The 17,032-nt window shown below is 43.4% G+C and overlaps 1 protein-coding gene across 10 annotated transcripts in view; it reads left to right on the forward strand.

The window, feature by feature from the left end:
* Positions 1–11,645, forward strand: part of DHX57 (DExH-box helicase 57) — a 55,856-nt gene extending 44,211 nt beyond the window's left edge. For 9 of the 10 annotated variants that reach the window (XM_032352913.1, XM_032352911.1, XM_032352915.1 and 6 more), the window contains 5 exons: positions 2,108–2,242; positions 3,156–3,230; positions 4,764–4,898; positions 7,999–8,199; positions 10,284–11,645. In XM_032352913.1, the coding sequence (XP_032208804.1) occupies positions 2,108–2,242; positions 3,156–3,230; positions 4,764–4,898; positions 7,999–8,199; positions 10,284–10,427 (690 nt within the window). In that variant the 3' untranslated portion in view covers positions 10,428–11,645. Of the gene's footprint in view, positions 1–2,107; positions 2,243–3,155; positions 3,231–4,763; positions 4,949–5,002; positions 5,459–7,998; positions 8,200–10,283 lie in introns of those variants that run through there. The other variant, XM_032352919.1, reaches the window with a different exon arrangement.
* Positions 11,646–17,032: the final 5,387 nt, after the last annotated feature.

The following is a 17,032-nucleotide window of genomic DNA, read 5'->3' on the forward strand; positions in this document are numbered from 1 at the left end:
AAACCACACTCCTGTTTTACATCCTCTGACATGAGGCCTTCTGCACTGAACCTTTCAGCTGACCCACTTTTCCTCTTTTCAGTGAATTGGTGTTTACTTATGTGGAGGATAGAAGAATACAGACTGCTCACCAGAAGTCAGTTTTTTTAGGAATTCTACCAAGCATTCTTTTTTTTTTTTTTAAGATTATTTATTTATTTGAGAGACAGAGATCACAAGTAGGCAGAGAAGCAGGCAGAGAGAGAGGAGGAAGCAGGCTCCCTGCTGAGCAGAGAGCCTGATGCAGGGCTCGATCCCAGAAACCTGGGATCATGACCTGAGCCAAAGGCAGAGGCTTTAACTCACTGAACCACCCAGGCACCCCTCTACCAAGCATTCTTAACCTAGATCTATAAACCCCTGAAATTATATGCAAAATCATATGCTTATACATGTGTGCTTTACTTTGGAAAGAGGGACTGTCATATTCTCAGAGCAGTCTGTGACCATCACCAAACTCCTTACTTTCTCCACAAAACCAGAGAATGAGTACTGAACCAGTTTTTATTCATTTTCCTTATGTCCGTCAGAGGCTGAGATGCCAATAATGAGTGCAAAAAAAAGCAGGTTTCTTATCTTCTGGGCCACAGTGGAGAGGGCTCTGTCCTCTGTTGTGACAGTATTGTAGGTGCCTTCCAAAGTGGTAGAAGAAGCCAGAATACTGGCGGTACCCATCTTTACAAAGCATCTGTTTTCCTCAGAGATTTTCAGGCTGGGTAAGGGGAAGGACTTTGATTTCATATTAAAAGATGTCCTGGAGTAGAACACAAAATTAATGTCCTTAGTGCTTACCACTACCTGACATTTATTTTTTTATTTATCTGTCTAATCTGTCTATCCCAGAAGCTCCCTCAGAGCAGAGATCTTGCCATTTTCTTTGACACTGTAGCCCGAGTGCCCGGAACAATGTTTAGCACAGAGTTGTCACTCAGTCAAGATTGATAGAAGAAGTGCAGAAGTGAATGAATGTGGTTATTAAGACTTCAAATCCTGCTCTTGGCCTTCGTTCTCGTCTGCCTTGATGTGTACTACCCTGAGGCATCACGAGAGAACACAGGCTCTAGCTTTGTCCTAAGGACACCAAAACAATAACTTTCAGTCCTGGATGCACATTAGATTTATCTGAGGACGCTTAACAAAAATAAATGAATAAAAATGCCCAGATCCCCCCCAGGCATTACATCTGGATCTCTGTGAATGGGGCCTGAACATCTCTGTATTGCCGTCACTGGGTGCACCAAGGGATTCTAGTATGCAGCCAGGCTTGAGAACCCCTGGTCTGGAGGGTATATTATGTGGAAGTTGCAGTCACAGATATGTCCTAAAGTTATTAATATTTAAGTGTAAAATGATATTTTCTTCAAATTACATTTCCTGTGAAATGTATTCATTTTCTTCAGGATGTATGTGCATTTTGCTGTGATCTGAAAGGTCCATTAGAGTTCCCTCTTCTCACTAAAGAGAGTAAGATTTAGCAACGAAAACCTTGTCATAATAGAGAAGTCCTAGCTGTATTTTGCCATGTTATCCATGTGTACTTGAGGCATTTCAAGAAAATACTTAAGCTGTCATCAAGAGACAGGAGAGTATTGCATGGCTCACAGTTCCTTTGACTGTCCTTACCTCCTTCCCTATCTTCTGATACTCTATTTGAAGTGTGGCCAGAAGAGAAAGAGTTCTGTTCTTTTCTTTTTCACACTTGTGCTCAGCTACACAAAGTGGTATTATGTGATCCAAATCCAAACCACATAATAATGTCCTTATTCCTAGGAAAAGATGTGAGCCAGAGAGATCACAAGGTAATAGTAAGTTCTGAACTGGGTGTTCTGCATCCATTGAGAAAGAACACTAACCACTCTAGGCTCCAGGGAGAAGCTAAGGGGACCAGAGCAGAAATGTAAGTAGGAAAAACTAGACAATGTCACAGCACCTTTAGTTGGGGGTCCAAAGTAAACTGTATTTTTTTGGTGTCCTAAGAATTGCCGGAAAAGTCAGACCTACCCCAAATCCAATTAATGAGTTTTTAAGGGGGAAAAAAAAAAGGGGTTTTTTTTCCCACTTCTTTCAGGAAATGGCCAGCCTCAAACGACAATTCACTGAACTGTTATCAGATATAGGCTTTGTAAAGGAGGGACTCAGAGCAAGGGAAATTGAGAAAAGAGCCCAAGGAGGAGATGGGATCTTGGACGCCACAGGAGAAGAGGTAACAAATGTGTAGTTAGTTCTTTTATTTATCTTTAATTAGTACACGGATAGTATATTAACTCACTTAATTTTTCATTTAAGCACTCTGAGCAGTGGGCTTGATTCCATTCTTGATTTTCTTTCCACAAATAAGTCTCAGGTAACACTACTAAAAACAGGAAGCTTTTTCTGTTAATTTTTGCTACTTTTTTTTTTTTAATTTCACACCTGTTTTTTTTTTTTTTTTTTAAGATTTATTTACTTATTTATTTGATAGAAAGAGCGGGAGCATGGAAGCGGGAGGGGTAGAGGGAGAGAGTTAGAGAAACTCAAGACTTCAGGCTGAGCACGGAGCCTGATGCAGGGCTCGATCCCACCACCCTGAGACCACGACCCGAGCTGAAACCAAGAGTCGGATGCTTAACCGATGGCACCACCAGGTGTCCTCACACCGGTTCTTGATAAGCCTGTAAGAGGTGGAATAGATGTTTCAATAATGTCTTCTTAAATCACACCTGCCTTTTTCCAACCGAGGATAGTTTTTTTATATGACCACAGGAAGAATGCCTCTTCCAGATGAACCTGATGCCGCGCTGTTCCCAGTGCAGTTAGTACTTTCTGCAGATCATGAGCATCTCACGAGCCAGAGCCAGAGTATGTCCCCTGAGCCTTGGGCACACTGGCTTTATCACTGCTTTGCAGAGACCCAGAGTTACTGTGGGCTTCTTGGAGTGCGTCCTATGTGACTATGGTCCAGTAGTCTTACTTTTCACTTAGAAAGAAGGAATTTTTCTAGCAAAAATACAGAAATTAGGTATTTTAGTTTTGTTTTGTTTTAAGACCGAAAGCAAATGAAATACAATGGTAATTTCCAAGGTACAAACAGAAGTAGCCACATTACTTATAAGATCAATGCTGTCTTTCTCTTGTAGGCAAACTCAAATGCTGAGAACCCAAAGCTGATATCAGCAATGCTGTGTGCTGCTCTTTATCCAAATGTAGTGCAGGTAACAAAACATTTTCCCTAGGTTCTCCCACTTCTTGTTTGATCTCTAGCCAAGGGACATAGCAAAGACATACACGTTTACCGTGTTAAAGAGATGCCTACAAAGACACACAGAGCCTTTTAAACTTTGTATGCATTTCCAGTCCTTCAGTTCCCCAAATCTGTTCAGATATATTGTTCAAGAACACATTTATTTTATAAAATGAGGTGCCTTTTTAATCCTTCTGACATATTATGATGTTCTAAAAATTTGAATGGGACATAAATGTCACCCAGCCGGGTAACCTGTGCATAACTAGCATTCTATATTAGACAGAAGTTTGGTTCTACTACAGTTTCTCCTCTGGCCTCTGCTCAGGACTGCAGTTAGATGAGAACAAAATCAAACAAGCCAGGGCTCTGCCGTGGGACCACCTATGGCCAGCCTTCTGGAATATCCTCCTCTATGTGCTATTGGACTTTTACCTAAGTTTTAATTATCCAGTCCTTGCCAAACCTAGAAAGACTAAGAGTTTTTCTGAGTGCTAAATTGTTTCTCATTTAACATTTTGTTAAATGCTCCATTGACATCTGCTGATGAATTTCTGGCACAGAAATTCAGTATTTGCATGCTTTTCAAACCATTTGAAATTTATTTTAAAAAACCATTTGAAACAAAAGTATGGAGATAGAGGAAAAAAAAAAGCAAAACCAAGGACTGGGAAGAATAAAGCAGGCAGAGCATAAACTTTTAGGGCAATGAAAAGACTCTGTATGATACCATTGTAATAGGTGCACATCATTTACATTTACACAAACCCATAGAATATACACGACCAAGTGCGAACCCTAAGGTAAACTATGGGCTTTGGGTGATTATGATGTGACACAAGTTTTTAAAAATTGTAATACTGGTGCTGTCAGGAGCCCTCCACAATGAACCCTGTCACTCTTAGTGGGAGTACAAATTGATACACCCATTCTAGATTTCATTTCTGAGGACTTATTTGTTAGGAAATAATTACAGATACGCATAAAGGTACAGCAAAGCAAGTGTTCATTCTAGCTGTTTATAATTGCAAACAGTCTGAAGTACCAATAAGAGGGAATTTATTAGTTAAATTACTTTAGATCTTTTAACTAGGTTAGCCATTTAGAATTGTGTTTTAAGAAAATATTTAACAACATGGAAAGATGTTCTCAATGTATTAAGTTTAAAAGTAGATTGGAGAAAATGATCCTATATTAGTTTCAATGCGTGTATATTTTTATTTATGTCATACATTTATAGTTTCTTTGTTTCTGTATATTAACAAATCTAGGACCGAAGACTAAAATATTTATCAAATATAGTGCTAATTATCTCTTAATTGTGTGATTATAGGATATCATTATTTTCTTCTTCTTTCCTAATAACTTGCATGGAAAGAAATGTGTGTGTGTGTGTGTGTGTGTGTGTGTGTGTGTGTGTGTGCGCACGCATGTATGCATGCATACGCGCACGTGTTTACATTTTCCCCGCCCCCAGCCCCCACCAAAAATACCTTTTGTTTAGGTGAAAAGCCCAGAAGGGAAATTTCAGAAGACCAGTACCGGAGCTGTCAGAATGCAGCCCAAATCAGAGGAGTTGAAGTTTGTCACCAAGAACGATGGCTATGTGCACATCCACCCTTCTTCGGTGAACTATCAGGTCGGAGTGGTGGGGTACACCTGCGTTTACACACGGCAGGCCTTACAGAGAGCTACACGGCCCCTTCAAGTCAGCCCACCCTCCTTCTATCATTCTCTGTCCCCAGCAGCACCACTGACTTAGGGAAGGTTGAATAAGCATGAACAGAGTAGAAATTGGACTGTTTGGGGAAAGACTATTTCCATTTTAAGAAAATTCTACTGGATACTGAAAAAATGCTCAAACCTGCTTTCAGATGTAAAATTGTTTCTCTGCAGCGGTCATTTCTTAAGAAGTCAGGCTGTAACTGCATCACTAAATGTGTGTCTTAAAAGGGAACGGCCTGTACTTGCCGATGGCGCCTCCTGGGTGCTTCTTCCTCCTGCCGCTGCCGCTGCCGCTGCCGGGCTGCGCTCCTGCTGCTCCGCTCAACTCACCAGAGGTTACACATGGCCTCCTAGTCTTCAAACCCAGAGAACACACCCCCTCCCCCTGGTCCTCATCAAACTTGACTCTTGCGTAGTATTAGACAGCACTAACCTCCTGTCCTGAGACCATCTTTTTTTTTTTTTTTTTTTTTTAAAGAATATTTATTTATTTATTTATTTGGCAGAGAGAGACACAGTGAGAGAGGGAACACAAGCAGGGAGAGTGGGAAAGGGAGAAGCAGGCTCCCCGCTGAGCAGGGAGCCCAATGTGGGACTCAATCCCAGGACCCTGGGATCGTGACCCGAGCTGAAGACAGATGCTAAACAACTGAGCCACCCAGGCACCCATGAAACTATCTTTGATATGGTTTTGCTCCTGAAATGCCACTTTCTTCTTTCTCTCTCTCTCATCATCCCCGACACTTCTTTGACTAGTTCCTCTTCCTTCGCTCTGAAATTGTGGTTCTGTCTGTAGACCTCCTTTTCTCCATACGTTCCAGTTTACTCTTCCCGAACCATCAGGGCACTGTGATCCTGACTGCCACCTCCATGCTGTCACAGAGCCCGGGATCCCTGTCTCAGGCCTGGGCTTCTGAGCTCTGCAGCTGGAGCTCGTCAGCCGGATGCCTGCCAGTCACCTCAGACTCATTATCTTCCACTTCCCTCTTCTCTTCCTTTCCTCCCTGCCTCGGTGAACGGCACCGTCCCCGTCAGAGCCCTGCGGTCACAGGGTCCCTGCCACTCTTCTCCTTACTCCAGTCCCTTTGGACCGCGGGTGCCAGCAGTTGCACCTTCCGACACTCTTGGACGGGCCAACTCCTTTTCTCCCCACTGCCCCTTCCTCAGTTCAAACCCCAACATCTGTCTCCTGCCTAAAGTGCTATCACGATCTGACTTCTGGTCCTTTCTCTGGGTGCTGCTGCCAAAATTAACTTTGCAAAACACACATTCAGTCCTGTCATTCCCTGGCTTAGAACTCTTCCTGTGTGGAATCTCCTGCAGATGCTCCTGGGACCCTGCGTGCCTGGCCCCTCCTGTGCCATGTCCCCCACCGCTCCTCCCCAGGTCCTTCTGTGTGCCATGACTTTGGACACACTTTCTCGGGAAGGACATACTTCCTCTCATTCTCAGCAGGCTCCTAGCCTTTGAGCTTCCGTGAAGCAGCTCTCCCTCAAAGTTGCTTTTTACTTCTGGCTCTGCCATCGTGCCTTTTATCCACTGTTGTGTTGATCTCATTATTTTACGGTTTGTGGTACATTTCCTTCGTGGAATTGTGAAATTCCTAAAGACAGGAATTGTATGTCTGCATTTTTATATTCTCGATGTCGAGCGTGGTGCCTAACTGAAAGCAGATGCTCAATAAAACTTCGAGGAGAGTGGAACAAAAGAGGACAGGAGGACGGAGGAAGAGAATTTGAATTGTTAGGACTGGTCAGCCCCTTGCGACTACTGAGTAACATGTCTGCAAAGCATGAAAAGGGTCTCCTTAAAGCTCAGAAGAATTTGAGGTCCGGGAGGTCATCTGGTCTCTCAGCCGCACATTTACTTAGGAGCTAGAGGTCTGAGTTAGCTCCACTCCTCTTCCAAGGTTACCATGGCATTCATGCGATGAATCTGAATTATTCATGCATCCGTTCAGGGTCTACTCGCGACTCCTCTGTGCCGGGCACTGTGGTGGGCTGTGGAAGACAGTGGATGAACTAGACAAGGGCTCTATCCTCAGGGAGTTTCTGTTCTGCTGAGGAAGACTGGCAAGAAACAAGTAAACAGATCATCTCAAGTCAGTGACAAATGCTACTAAGAGAAATAAAACAGAATAAGAGGTCGAGAGTGACAGGAGAGAGGCCATTTTGCTGAGTGGTCAGGGAAGAGCTCTCTGAGGAGAAAACAACTGAGCAGATCCTAAATGCAGTGAAGGCCGAGCCATGGAGATATCTAAGGAGAGAACATTCCAGCAGAGGAAATGAAGTCGGAGGCACACTGGCGTGCTGGCGGGGGGCGGGGAGGTGGGGGACGCAGGCCAACGGCCGGGACAGGCGGAGTGGGACGTGAGGAGCCGGAAGAGCAGCTGTGCTGGGACAAGCAGGCAGGGCCAGGTCATGTGGGCCCTGGTACAGGCTGTGGTAAGGATCTGAGGTTTTCTTCTTCGTCCCCGGAGGGTTCTGAGCGTACCTTTGTAAAGGATCATGGTGGCTGCTGGGTGGGAAAGAGATTGAAGAGGGAAAGCAGAAGGCTGGCCACAGCGGTGGCCTGGGGACTCGGTAATGCTCCGAGCTGAGGTGGTCGCTGTCGCAGTGGGGAGAATATGTCAGTTCCTTATGTTTTTAGAAAATAGAACCGACAGGACCTCGGGATAATTTCGATGGAGGGAGGGGAAAGAACAGTCGAGGATGGCTTCGAATGTGGGACAGGAGCTGCGAGGCGAATGGGAGCATCGTGAGCGGGAGGGGAGTACTGTCGGCGGGGACAGCAAGAATTCCTTTTGAACGGAAGTCCGAGGTGCTTATCAGCTCTCCAGGGTGAGACGCCAGGAAGGCAGTCGCGCGTGGAAGCCTGGCCTCGGCGGGGGGACGGGTACCGGCTGGAGAGAACTGGGGAGTCGTTCACGGACAGGTGGTGCTTCAGTCTGTGGAAGGGGGGAGTCCCCCCGCCCCCCCGCTGACGGTGTCATCATCTGAGGTTTTCTGTTCCAGGTCAGACACTTTGACAGCCCCTACCTGGTGTACCACGAAAAGATCAAAACTAGTCGGGTTTTCATTCGAGACTGCAGTGTGGTGTCCGTGTACCCACTGGTCCTGTTCGGCGGAGGCCAAGTGAGCGTGCAGCTTCAGAGAGGGGAGTTTATTGTGTCCTTGGATGACGGTTGGATCCGATTTGCGGCTGCTTCGCATCAGGTAAGGGCTAGCGGGCCTGTCTGTGAGGCGTGGGCCCTGAGGGGCTTTGTGCTGTGAAGTAGAGGGCATTCCTTCAGGGGACGAGGATGACAGTGCTCAGGAAGAAAGAACGATGAGGGGGCGGTGGGACGCGGAGAGCGACCGAGGCTAGCCAGAGGCCAGAGCTAGAGGCTCAGTGAGAGACTGGAAAGTGCATGGGGAGGGGAGCCCGGGATGGGCTGGTCTGAAGGGTTTGGGACAGAAGCCGTGAGTGAGTTGTTGGACCTTCCTAATTGTTGTACAAACGCATGTTCCCAGGAAATGTAGATGAGCAAAAATAAACAAAAATCACCCCGATTCTACCACTACCATTAAGGAAAAAATAAAGGTAACGGGCCTGAATTCTTTTATTCTCAGGTCTCACATATTCACTGTTGGAATCTCTGCAGAAATATTTAAGGAGGAATATCTGTTTAGGAACTAAAAATTCATTTTAACATTTGCATCTGGTAGAAAGGTAGCAAGAAGCAGAAATGCCAACATTAATGAGTATTGGCACATCTAACTATGAAGTCTAAAGCAGCATAGTCCAATAAAAATATGTGAGCCATATATGTAATTTGTTTTTCTAGTAGCCACATGTAAAAAATAGGTGAAACTAATCTTAATTTTATTTAATGTAATACAGCTAAAAAGTTTTAATTTCAACATGTAATCAGTATAAGAATTTATTGAGATATTTTATACTGGGTTTTTATACTAAATCTTTAAAATCTGGGGTGTACTTTACACTCACAGCACATCTGTTCAAACTTGCCATTAGATTAGCCACATGTGACAGGAGTCTGCCATCTTGCATGGAAAAGGTCTAGAAGGCCAGGCATGGTTGGTTTAATTCAGCAGCTCAAGTATAACAAAAGCCTGGCTGACCGCATGGTAGCAGTGTGACTGCCATAGCTCCAGGCCTCACATCTGTGCAGCAGCAAACTGTGCAGGAGTGGAGACAAGAAACTTCCTCTCCTAAATCAATTTCTCTGGCCAAAGGAATGTCATAAACTCTAAGGCCCAGATGATCTGAGTCATTCACTCTGGCAAAGCTCATGGCGTGAGCCTGTTGGAGTTAGGTTGGGGTGCAAACTGCACAGTTGCCAAATGATCGGGGAGCAGCAAACCATGTTGGGAAGACCTCTCCATGCCCACTACACAGAAGCATAAGAAAATGCCATAAAAAATGTGGAGCTGTTTCTTACCATGAAAGCATCAAATGTATCCCAAAGCTACAGATTTTTTGGTTTAATATCTAGCATTTTATTTTTTTTTAAAGATTTTATTTATTTATTTGACAGAGAAAGATCACAAGTAGGCAGAGAGAGAGGGAGAGGGAAGCAGGCTCCCCGCTGAGTGGAGAGCCCGATGCGGGACTCGATCCCAGGACCCCAAGATCATGACCTGAGCCAAAGGCAGCAGCTCAACCCACTGAGACATCCAGGTGCCCCAATAGCTAGCATTTTAAATTCTCCATTTTCCTGCTTTTCCTCTTGGAGCAAATTGTAAAAGTTGACCAGGCTTTAATATGCAGAACACTACATAGAAGCCATTCTCTTTTCGTTAAATGAGATGTGCCAGAGGAGCCTTTTTATAATAGCTTTCATTTATTATATTGTAGAGCTGACATTGAGTAAATGTTCTTATAGATGCATCAAGAAATTTTAGGGGCGCCTGGGTGGCTCAGTGGGTTAAGCCTCTGCCTTCGGCTCAAGTCATGATCCCAGGGGCCTGGGATCGAGTCCCCCATTGGGCTCTCTGCTCAGCGGGGAGCCTGCTTCTCCTCATCTCTCTCTCTGTCTGTCTCTCTGCCTATTTGTGATCTCTCTCTCTGTCAAATAAATAAATAAAATCTTTTTAAAAAGTTTAAAAAAAAAAAAAAGAAATTTTAGAAGCCCTTTAGAATAAAAATGTGTTTAGTTTCTCCTCCCCACCCCCGCATGGAGTTAAAATTACTACCAGAAATCTAGATAATGATAATCATCAGTGGGACATTACCTTTACTAACCTTTCCTCCCCTGGTGCCCCAGTCACTGCTCACATTGCAACTTTCATTTTAGGTGGCCGAATTAGTAAAGGAACTCCGTTGTGAACTTGACCAGCTCCTCCAGGATAAGATAAAAAACCCAAGCATAGATCTATGTACATGTCCTCGAGGATCCCGGATCATCAGCATGATTGTGAAACTTGTCACCACACAATAAAGTCCAGTCTCAGGAGAGTGCTTGCTCTTCCCCTGCTTCTCGCTCACCTGGGCAATAACAGCAGCGCCTCTCCCTGCAGGCAGGCTCCGCTCTCTGGGCTGCCCCGGAGAAGGAGCCCAGGGCAGGCACCGCGCAGGCCCTGAGGCACCGCACACCTTTAGGGAAGGTTCCCAGACGGAGTATTTCTGACAGAACAAGGACACTCCCAGCACAATTTGGAGTGTCCGTGTGAGGCAGTCTAAAAAACCGGCTTGCCTGTCTTTTTCTCTGTGACTATCCCGAAATGAATGAAATTCACCTCATCATACAAAAGTGAATGTTGAATCTCGATTCGGTTTTAATCTATGTATTTTTTTTCTATTTACATGAGGAGAAGTACTGAATTTTTTTCTATTGTAAAAGCTCATCTGAAAGAAGTTAGAATAGAGAAGGACAAAAAATCATGTAAGCAAGAAAAATTAAGATTTCATTTTAGGCTATTAGCTACGAAGTAAACTTAAACTTGATATGTGAGGGATTTTTATTTTACTCATTAAAGGTCAGCCTAAAAGTCCTGAAGAGCTCTTATTTGTTGTTAAAATGCAAGCTGGTTTTATCCTTACCATTCTTCTTCTTAGAAGCAGAAGAGTCTAGGTGTCTTTGTTCTGTTTTTGGATTTCCATTTAGGAATCTCTGCTCTTTCTTAGGAACACCCAGATCTAATGGCCACATTGCACATTACCCAGCAAGGAATTTTGACGGTCTTCTCAGAGCAGACTTGGCACAGCCGAGGTAAAAAAGATTGTCATGCTAGTGTCAGATTTTCAGCCATAAAAGTGTCTTCCAGGAGGCTGCTTATTTTCAACCACCCCTTAGGTGAATGGGGAGCTAACATTTTGAAAAACTATCAGTACATTGACATTTTCTCTAGGCATTTATCCATGTGGCCAAGAAGCATCACAGAGAGCTGAGTAGAAAAAATATTCTTACGTGTGTGTGGCACTTGGGTAGTCACTGCAGGTTTCATACCATAGATGGAATTCAGACTAATCAGCAGAACCACCACAGTGAAGGGAGTTCACTTTTCACAGTATTATTTCAGTTAAATTTTCAGGAAACCTTCTAGGCTGTCCAAAAAGGTCATTGCCCAGCGTGTTTAAGCCTTGGCGCACTCGAAGAGCTTAGACTCTAAGTATTGATTAAAAGACATTAATCACGTCATCACTTTAAATTTAAAAACACGCATATGCATAGCACCTGCTGTATTCAAATTCTTACTCGCAGCGGAAACCAGGCTCACATTACAGAACTGCTCAGGAGAAATGAAGAAGACCACACTAACCCTCTAAAACATCTTTTGGAACCAGTTCTACTCTTGGTGCTACAGTGGAGCTGATGCTGGCTGCCCCCCGCCCCCAGAGACATCTGCCCAAGCCGACCTGCAGCTTTCCACGCGGGTCTGCAGCAGAGCACATGGTGGGGAGTAAACTGCACAACTTTCCATCCTGAGCACTGAGAAATCGCTCCCCTCGGGGAAGCTATCCTTGGGCTGGTTACTTGTAGCCACACACAAATGCACAACTCATTCCACAGATGTGCCAGAATGTGGAAGAGATCAGGAAGCCTTGACTGAAGACACTGAGTAAGAAAATCCTCCCTGCCAAAACCAAACTTCTTACACCCCAGCAGTAAAATTATGAAGTCAATGAAGCAGGATGACTTCACAGTTGAAGGTCAGAATGCAGTATGTCATTTCACGGTGAAATCAGATTTCTAAACCCCAGCAAGATGGTCAGCACTTAATGTTCACTTTATGGAGAATTCTGTAAATGTTGTAAATGTCTGCAGTATCTGTTTTACTGGAATCTAGCTAGGGAACAATATTGGTAAAGTACTTGCTACAAAATTAGTCTGCATTGGGGTTTTGTAATCTGGGTCTATGGGGAGTTCTTGGGAAATGGGAATAGGTAAACATTCTTGCAGAGGTGGTCCTAGGTTGGCAAAGCACTAGTTCTGTCCTCTTCCTCCTTGAGTTCCATACCTGAATATTACAATTCAGACTCCCCGACAAGTAGTGAACTTTGGTCTTTATCGCCCCATTCTATTATTCGGGCAGTTTAATACACCAAAGCGCACTGCCTGTGGATCTGTATGCAAATGGTAAATGTTCTTTTTCCTTTCTAGGCAGTGGTTGGAATATGTCCTTAAGAGGTTATCATAAAATAAGACCTTGTGAAAGCACTTTGTAAAATTAAAATGTAGCAAATGTAAGCAAATTGGGGCCGAGGGTGTGGTTTTCAGATGTGGTCCAGGCTGGCTTTTTGAGAACTGCACTCTTGTGTTTCTCAATTGCTGGGCTGAGCTGGGACGCTCAGGCATCACACTTGGAGGGTGTCTTGTGGGTATCACCTAGTTGCCACATAAGTGAGGATCCCTGGGGGCGTGATAATTATGCTCACACTGCCATTATGCTTAAACAAGCCTAGGCAGATGTTGGCTCTTTCCTCCTAAGTCATGCTAGAATTAAGCAGAATGCCTAGAGCTTATTTTCTCCCAAATGCAAGGGGAAAGTTTGCTTGAAATTTTTAGCCAGTTAATAAATACAGGGTGATCTATTGTTTTCAGAAGTTAGATCTTGATCGTGAAACTCTGTCAATACTTGAGTACCCACAGTACAGTGCCTCCGGTGGGAACAATGTAGAAACAGCTAACACAGTGTATTGTCCCAGCAATCGTTTCAGACTGTTCCAGAGTGGCAGGCTTCTTCCATTCTTTTTAAGTCTCACACGTGTAAAGCTATATAATGACTGTGTAAACCATTAATCACAATGAGGCATTAACAGGAGAGACTTTTTTTTCTTGCCATTTCAAAGTTAATACCCCCAAAACCATATATCAAAGAGATTGGTCTTCAGTAAGATTTATAGCTAATCACTAATCCTTAAGGTGCTTTCAAATCTTAGATGTCTTTTTTTTTTTTTTTAAGATTTTATTTATTTACTTGACAGAGAGAGATCACAAGTAGGCAGAGAGAAAGAGGAGGAAGCAGGCTCCCCGCTGAGCAGAGAGCCTGATGTGGGGCTTGATCCCAGGACCCTGAGATCACGACCCAAGCCGAAGGCAGCGGCTTAACCCACTGAGCCACCCGGGCGCCCCTCAAATCTTAGATGTCTTAATGATTTGCTTTGTCAAAGAACAGAGAAAGAGTTGTGCTGGAAATCACTCGCCTGATATGAGCCACCAGGAGTGAGGGACATCGATATTTCATAAAGATACAGGACAGCAGCCCAAACATGAACTTGTTCCCACAGACAGTTCATTCTCTGCCCCATCTTAGCCCAACAGGGGCCACCCCCACATTTACTCCTGAGTCAGTTCCAACACAGGGAATTGAGTAAACAAGCTAGGAGGAGGATGGTTTAGAATCCATTTACTGGATTTCTCCATCTGTATTTCAACTTTTTAGGAAAGAAACAAATTGCAACAAAAGACAGTAGGAGGGGTTGGTTTGAAAAAGCAGCGTCCCAGGGACAAATGGGGGCTTATGTCTCATTCTTGATTTTGGCTCTGGTCACAATCTCAGTGTGGTGATATCAAGCCCCACATTGGGCACTGTGATCAGCAAAGGCTGCTTGAGATTCTCTCCCCTTCTCTCCCTCTGCCTGTGCCCCCACTTATGGGCTCTTTCTCTCTCAGTAAATAAATACTTTTTTTTAAAAAAGGCAACTTCCCATAAATACCAACAATGTATTTGAGATGATGACCCTGACATTACAAATACAATATTCCTAAATATGGTGTAATAATGTATTTAATAAACATTTTCAGCAGAAGCATTTCAAACTGAGAGGTTTTGTTACTATTATTCCTTATGCAGAAAAATGCAGTCACTGATACCTCCTCCAACCTAGGTTTTACTAAAATTGGCCTGAAGGAGGTAATTTCCTTTCAAGTCAAATGAGCTTATTTTTATAAAGGGGAGATTATCCCTGGCCGATTTTCTTCTACAGTGATTCAAGACAGGATAACATAGCCCAAAAGACTCATTTACTTACTGAGAGTCCCCTTTTAATAAGTTTTGCCTCATTCCAAACCTAAGTTTCAAGTGTATTACAAGTATGTGTTAACCATTCAAGTAAGACTTTATTTGTCCGTGGAGGTTGATTAACTATAATATAGGCTCTTAACATGTACAAAGACTATAAAGAAGTTTCCTCACAGGAGCAAATGTGTATTTTGCTTGTTTTAAACCAGTGGTTCTCAACTGGAGGCAATTTTGCCCACCAAGGCCCATTTAGCAACATCTGGAGATGTTGTCACAACTGAGGGGGGGATTGGGAGGTACTCCTGGCATCCAGGGGTTAGAAGCCAGAGATGCTGCTGAGTATCCTACAACGCACAGAATCTTCCTCGAACAAAAAATTATCCAGTTCAAAATGTCAGTAGTGCCAAGGTGGAGAGAACCTACTTAAACAAAATGAGATAGGTGACTACTTAAAATGTCTAGCTATTAGTTACTAATCATATAAATTACACCCACAGTTGTCTCTGAAAATTATGCCTAAATCAACCCTAATCAACATGTACTGTGTGAATAAGAGCATATGAGCCCATCATGTTGTTACCAAATGCAGAGTACTTAAGGTCTGAGGAAATTATATGTACCAATGGGAAAAGCTATATACAGATGGGTAGGGATACAGTTACTTTAAAAACATGTTCTACCATTAAATTTCATTTTTGTAAATATCACATTTTGAAAATATGAAAATAAGTTAAAATGTGTTTTGAAAATACAATTAGTATGCAACACTAATACTGTTAACATTTTCCACTTGCAAAACTCAAGTTCTCACACTTAGGCCCACATTAGATATCTGAAATACACACACCCTTACTTTATCATTCTGTTATCTGAACAGAGTCCAACCTTTGGCCAATATTATATAACACAAATAGGGTTTTAAGGCGCCTGGTTGGCTCAGTGGGTTAAAGCCTCTGCTTTCGGCTCAGGTCATGATCCCAGGGTCCTGGGATCGATCCCCACATCGGGCTCTCTGCTCAGCAGGGAGTCTGCTTCCTCCTCTCTCTCTGCCTGCTTCTCTGCCTATTTGTGATCTCTGTCTGTCAAATAAATAAATAAAATCTTAAAAAAAAAATAAGAGGGATGGGAATATATAGCTCTATTGGTGGATAACTGTAAAATGTTGAAATCTAACATGAAGCCTAATCAGGAACTGTAATTTCTAGGTTCAGTAATCCTCCTACTGTTTGAACTGGGGAAAAAACAAAAACAACAACAACAAAAAAACCAGTTTATTTTAGGACTTGATTATTAGTAAGATTACCGGACTGAAAGTCAGAGATGTGTTATCTTCAGACAGATGTCTTTACAAATAGGGGCCATGCTATACTATGGGCACCAAGGGACAATCCCATCTGAGGAGGAAACTAATCCATTCATTATAGACCCAGCACAAAATAATCCATAATTATAGACGTTTCTGTTAATGCCACCCTTCTGTCTCTGAAATTCACCTGTGCACTTTCCCATTTAAACTCCAGCTGTCCCCATTATTTCTGGTCCATAAATCTTTATACCATCCTTTCCACAGTAAGCATGGCTAAGACGGATTAATTGAAGCATGCAATCTGATTAGTTAACAAGGAGGCTGATTGTCCAGTTTATAACTAATGTGTGCTACGTGGCTAGTTTGAGACCCATTTTGGGGTTGCAGAAATTCCTCCCACATTTATGCTCTTAATTTCAACATAACCAACATTTTAAGCAGGTGCTATGTGCCGGCCACCCTAGGAACTCAGGATACAAAGATAAACTGGGACACAGGAAAGAGGACAATAGAGGAATAAAGTTTACTTGAATAAATTCTATCAGGAGCATAATTAACCCCCCACCTTTGAAGGTTTTAAAGAAACTAGATCCCTATATGTTGAAATTAAAACAAAGCATACTAATGGCTTTGACCAAGTCTTAATTCTTTTTAAGGATCTCATCTCATTCAGCAATTAGATGTGCTTTTTTTAAAAGATTTTATTAATTTACTTGAGAGAGAGCAAGTGAGAGAGAGTGAGCATGAGTGTGGGGGAGGGCCAAAGGGAGCAGAAGAGTGACAAGCAGACTTCCTGCTAAGCAGGGAGCCCAATGTGGGGCTCAGTCCCAGAGTCCTGGTATGACCTGAGCTGAAGGCAGATTTTTTTTTTTTAAAGACCTTATTTATTTGACATAGCAAGAGAGCACAAGCAAGGGGAGCAGCAGAGGAAAAAGCTGGCTCCCCGCTAAGCAGGGAGCCTGACTCAGGGTCCTAGCCCAGGACCCTGGGATCGTGACCCACTGTATTTGGGAGGCACCTGGGTGGCTCACTTGGTTAAGTGCTCAACTCTTGGCTTTAGCTCAGGTCATGGTTTCATGGGTCATTTGATGGAGCCCCACCTTGGGCTCCGTGCTTGGCGGGGGGAGTCTGTTTGACAATCTCTCCCTCTGCCCCTCCCTGCAATCACACATGTGTTGTCTCTCAAATAAATAAACTTGAAAAATTAAAAAAATAAAACATTAGAAAATCTATGTGACCTTAAATTAGGCAGCGTTCTTACCCACAGACACCAAA

This window comes from Mustela erminea, chromosome 7 (assembly GCF_009829155.1).
Source record: "Mustela erminea isolate mMusErm1 chromosome 7, mMusErm1.Pri, whole genome shotgun sequence".
In the NCBI taxonomy this organism is placed as follows: Eukaryota; Metazoa; Chordata; class Mammalia; order Carnivora; family Mustelidae; genus Mustela; species Mustela erminea.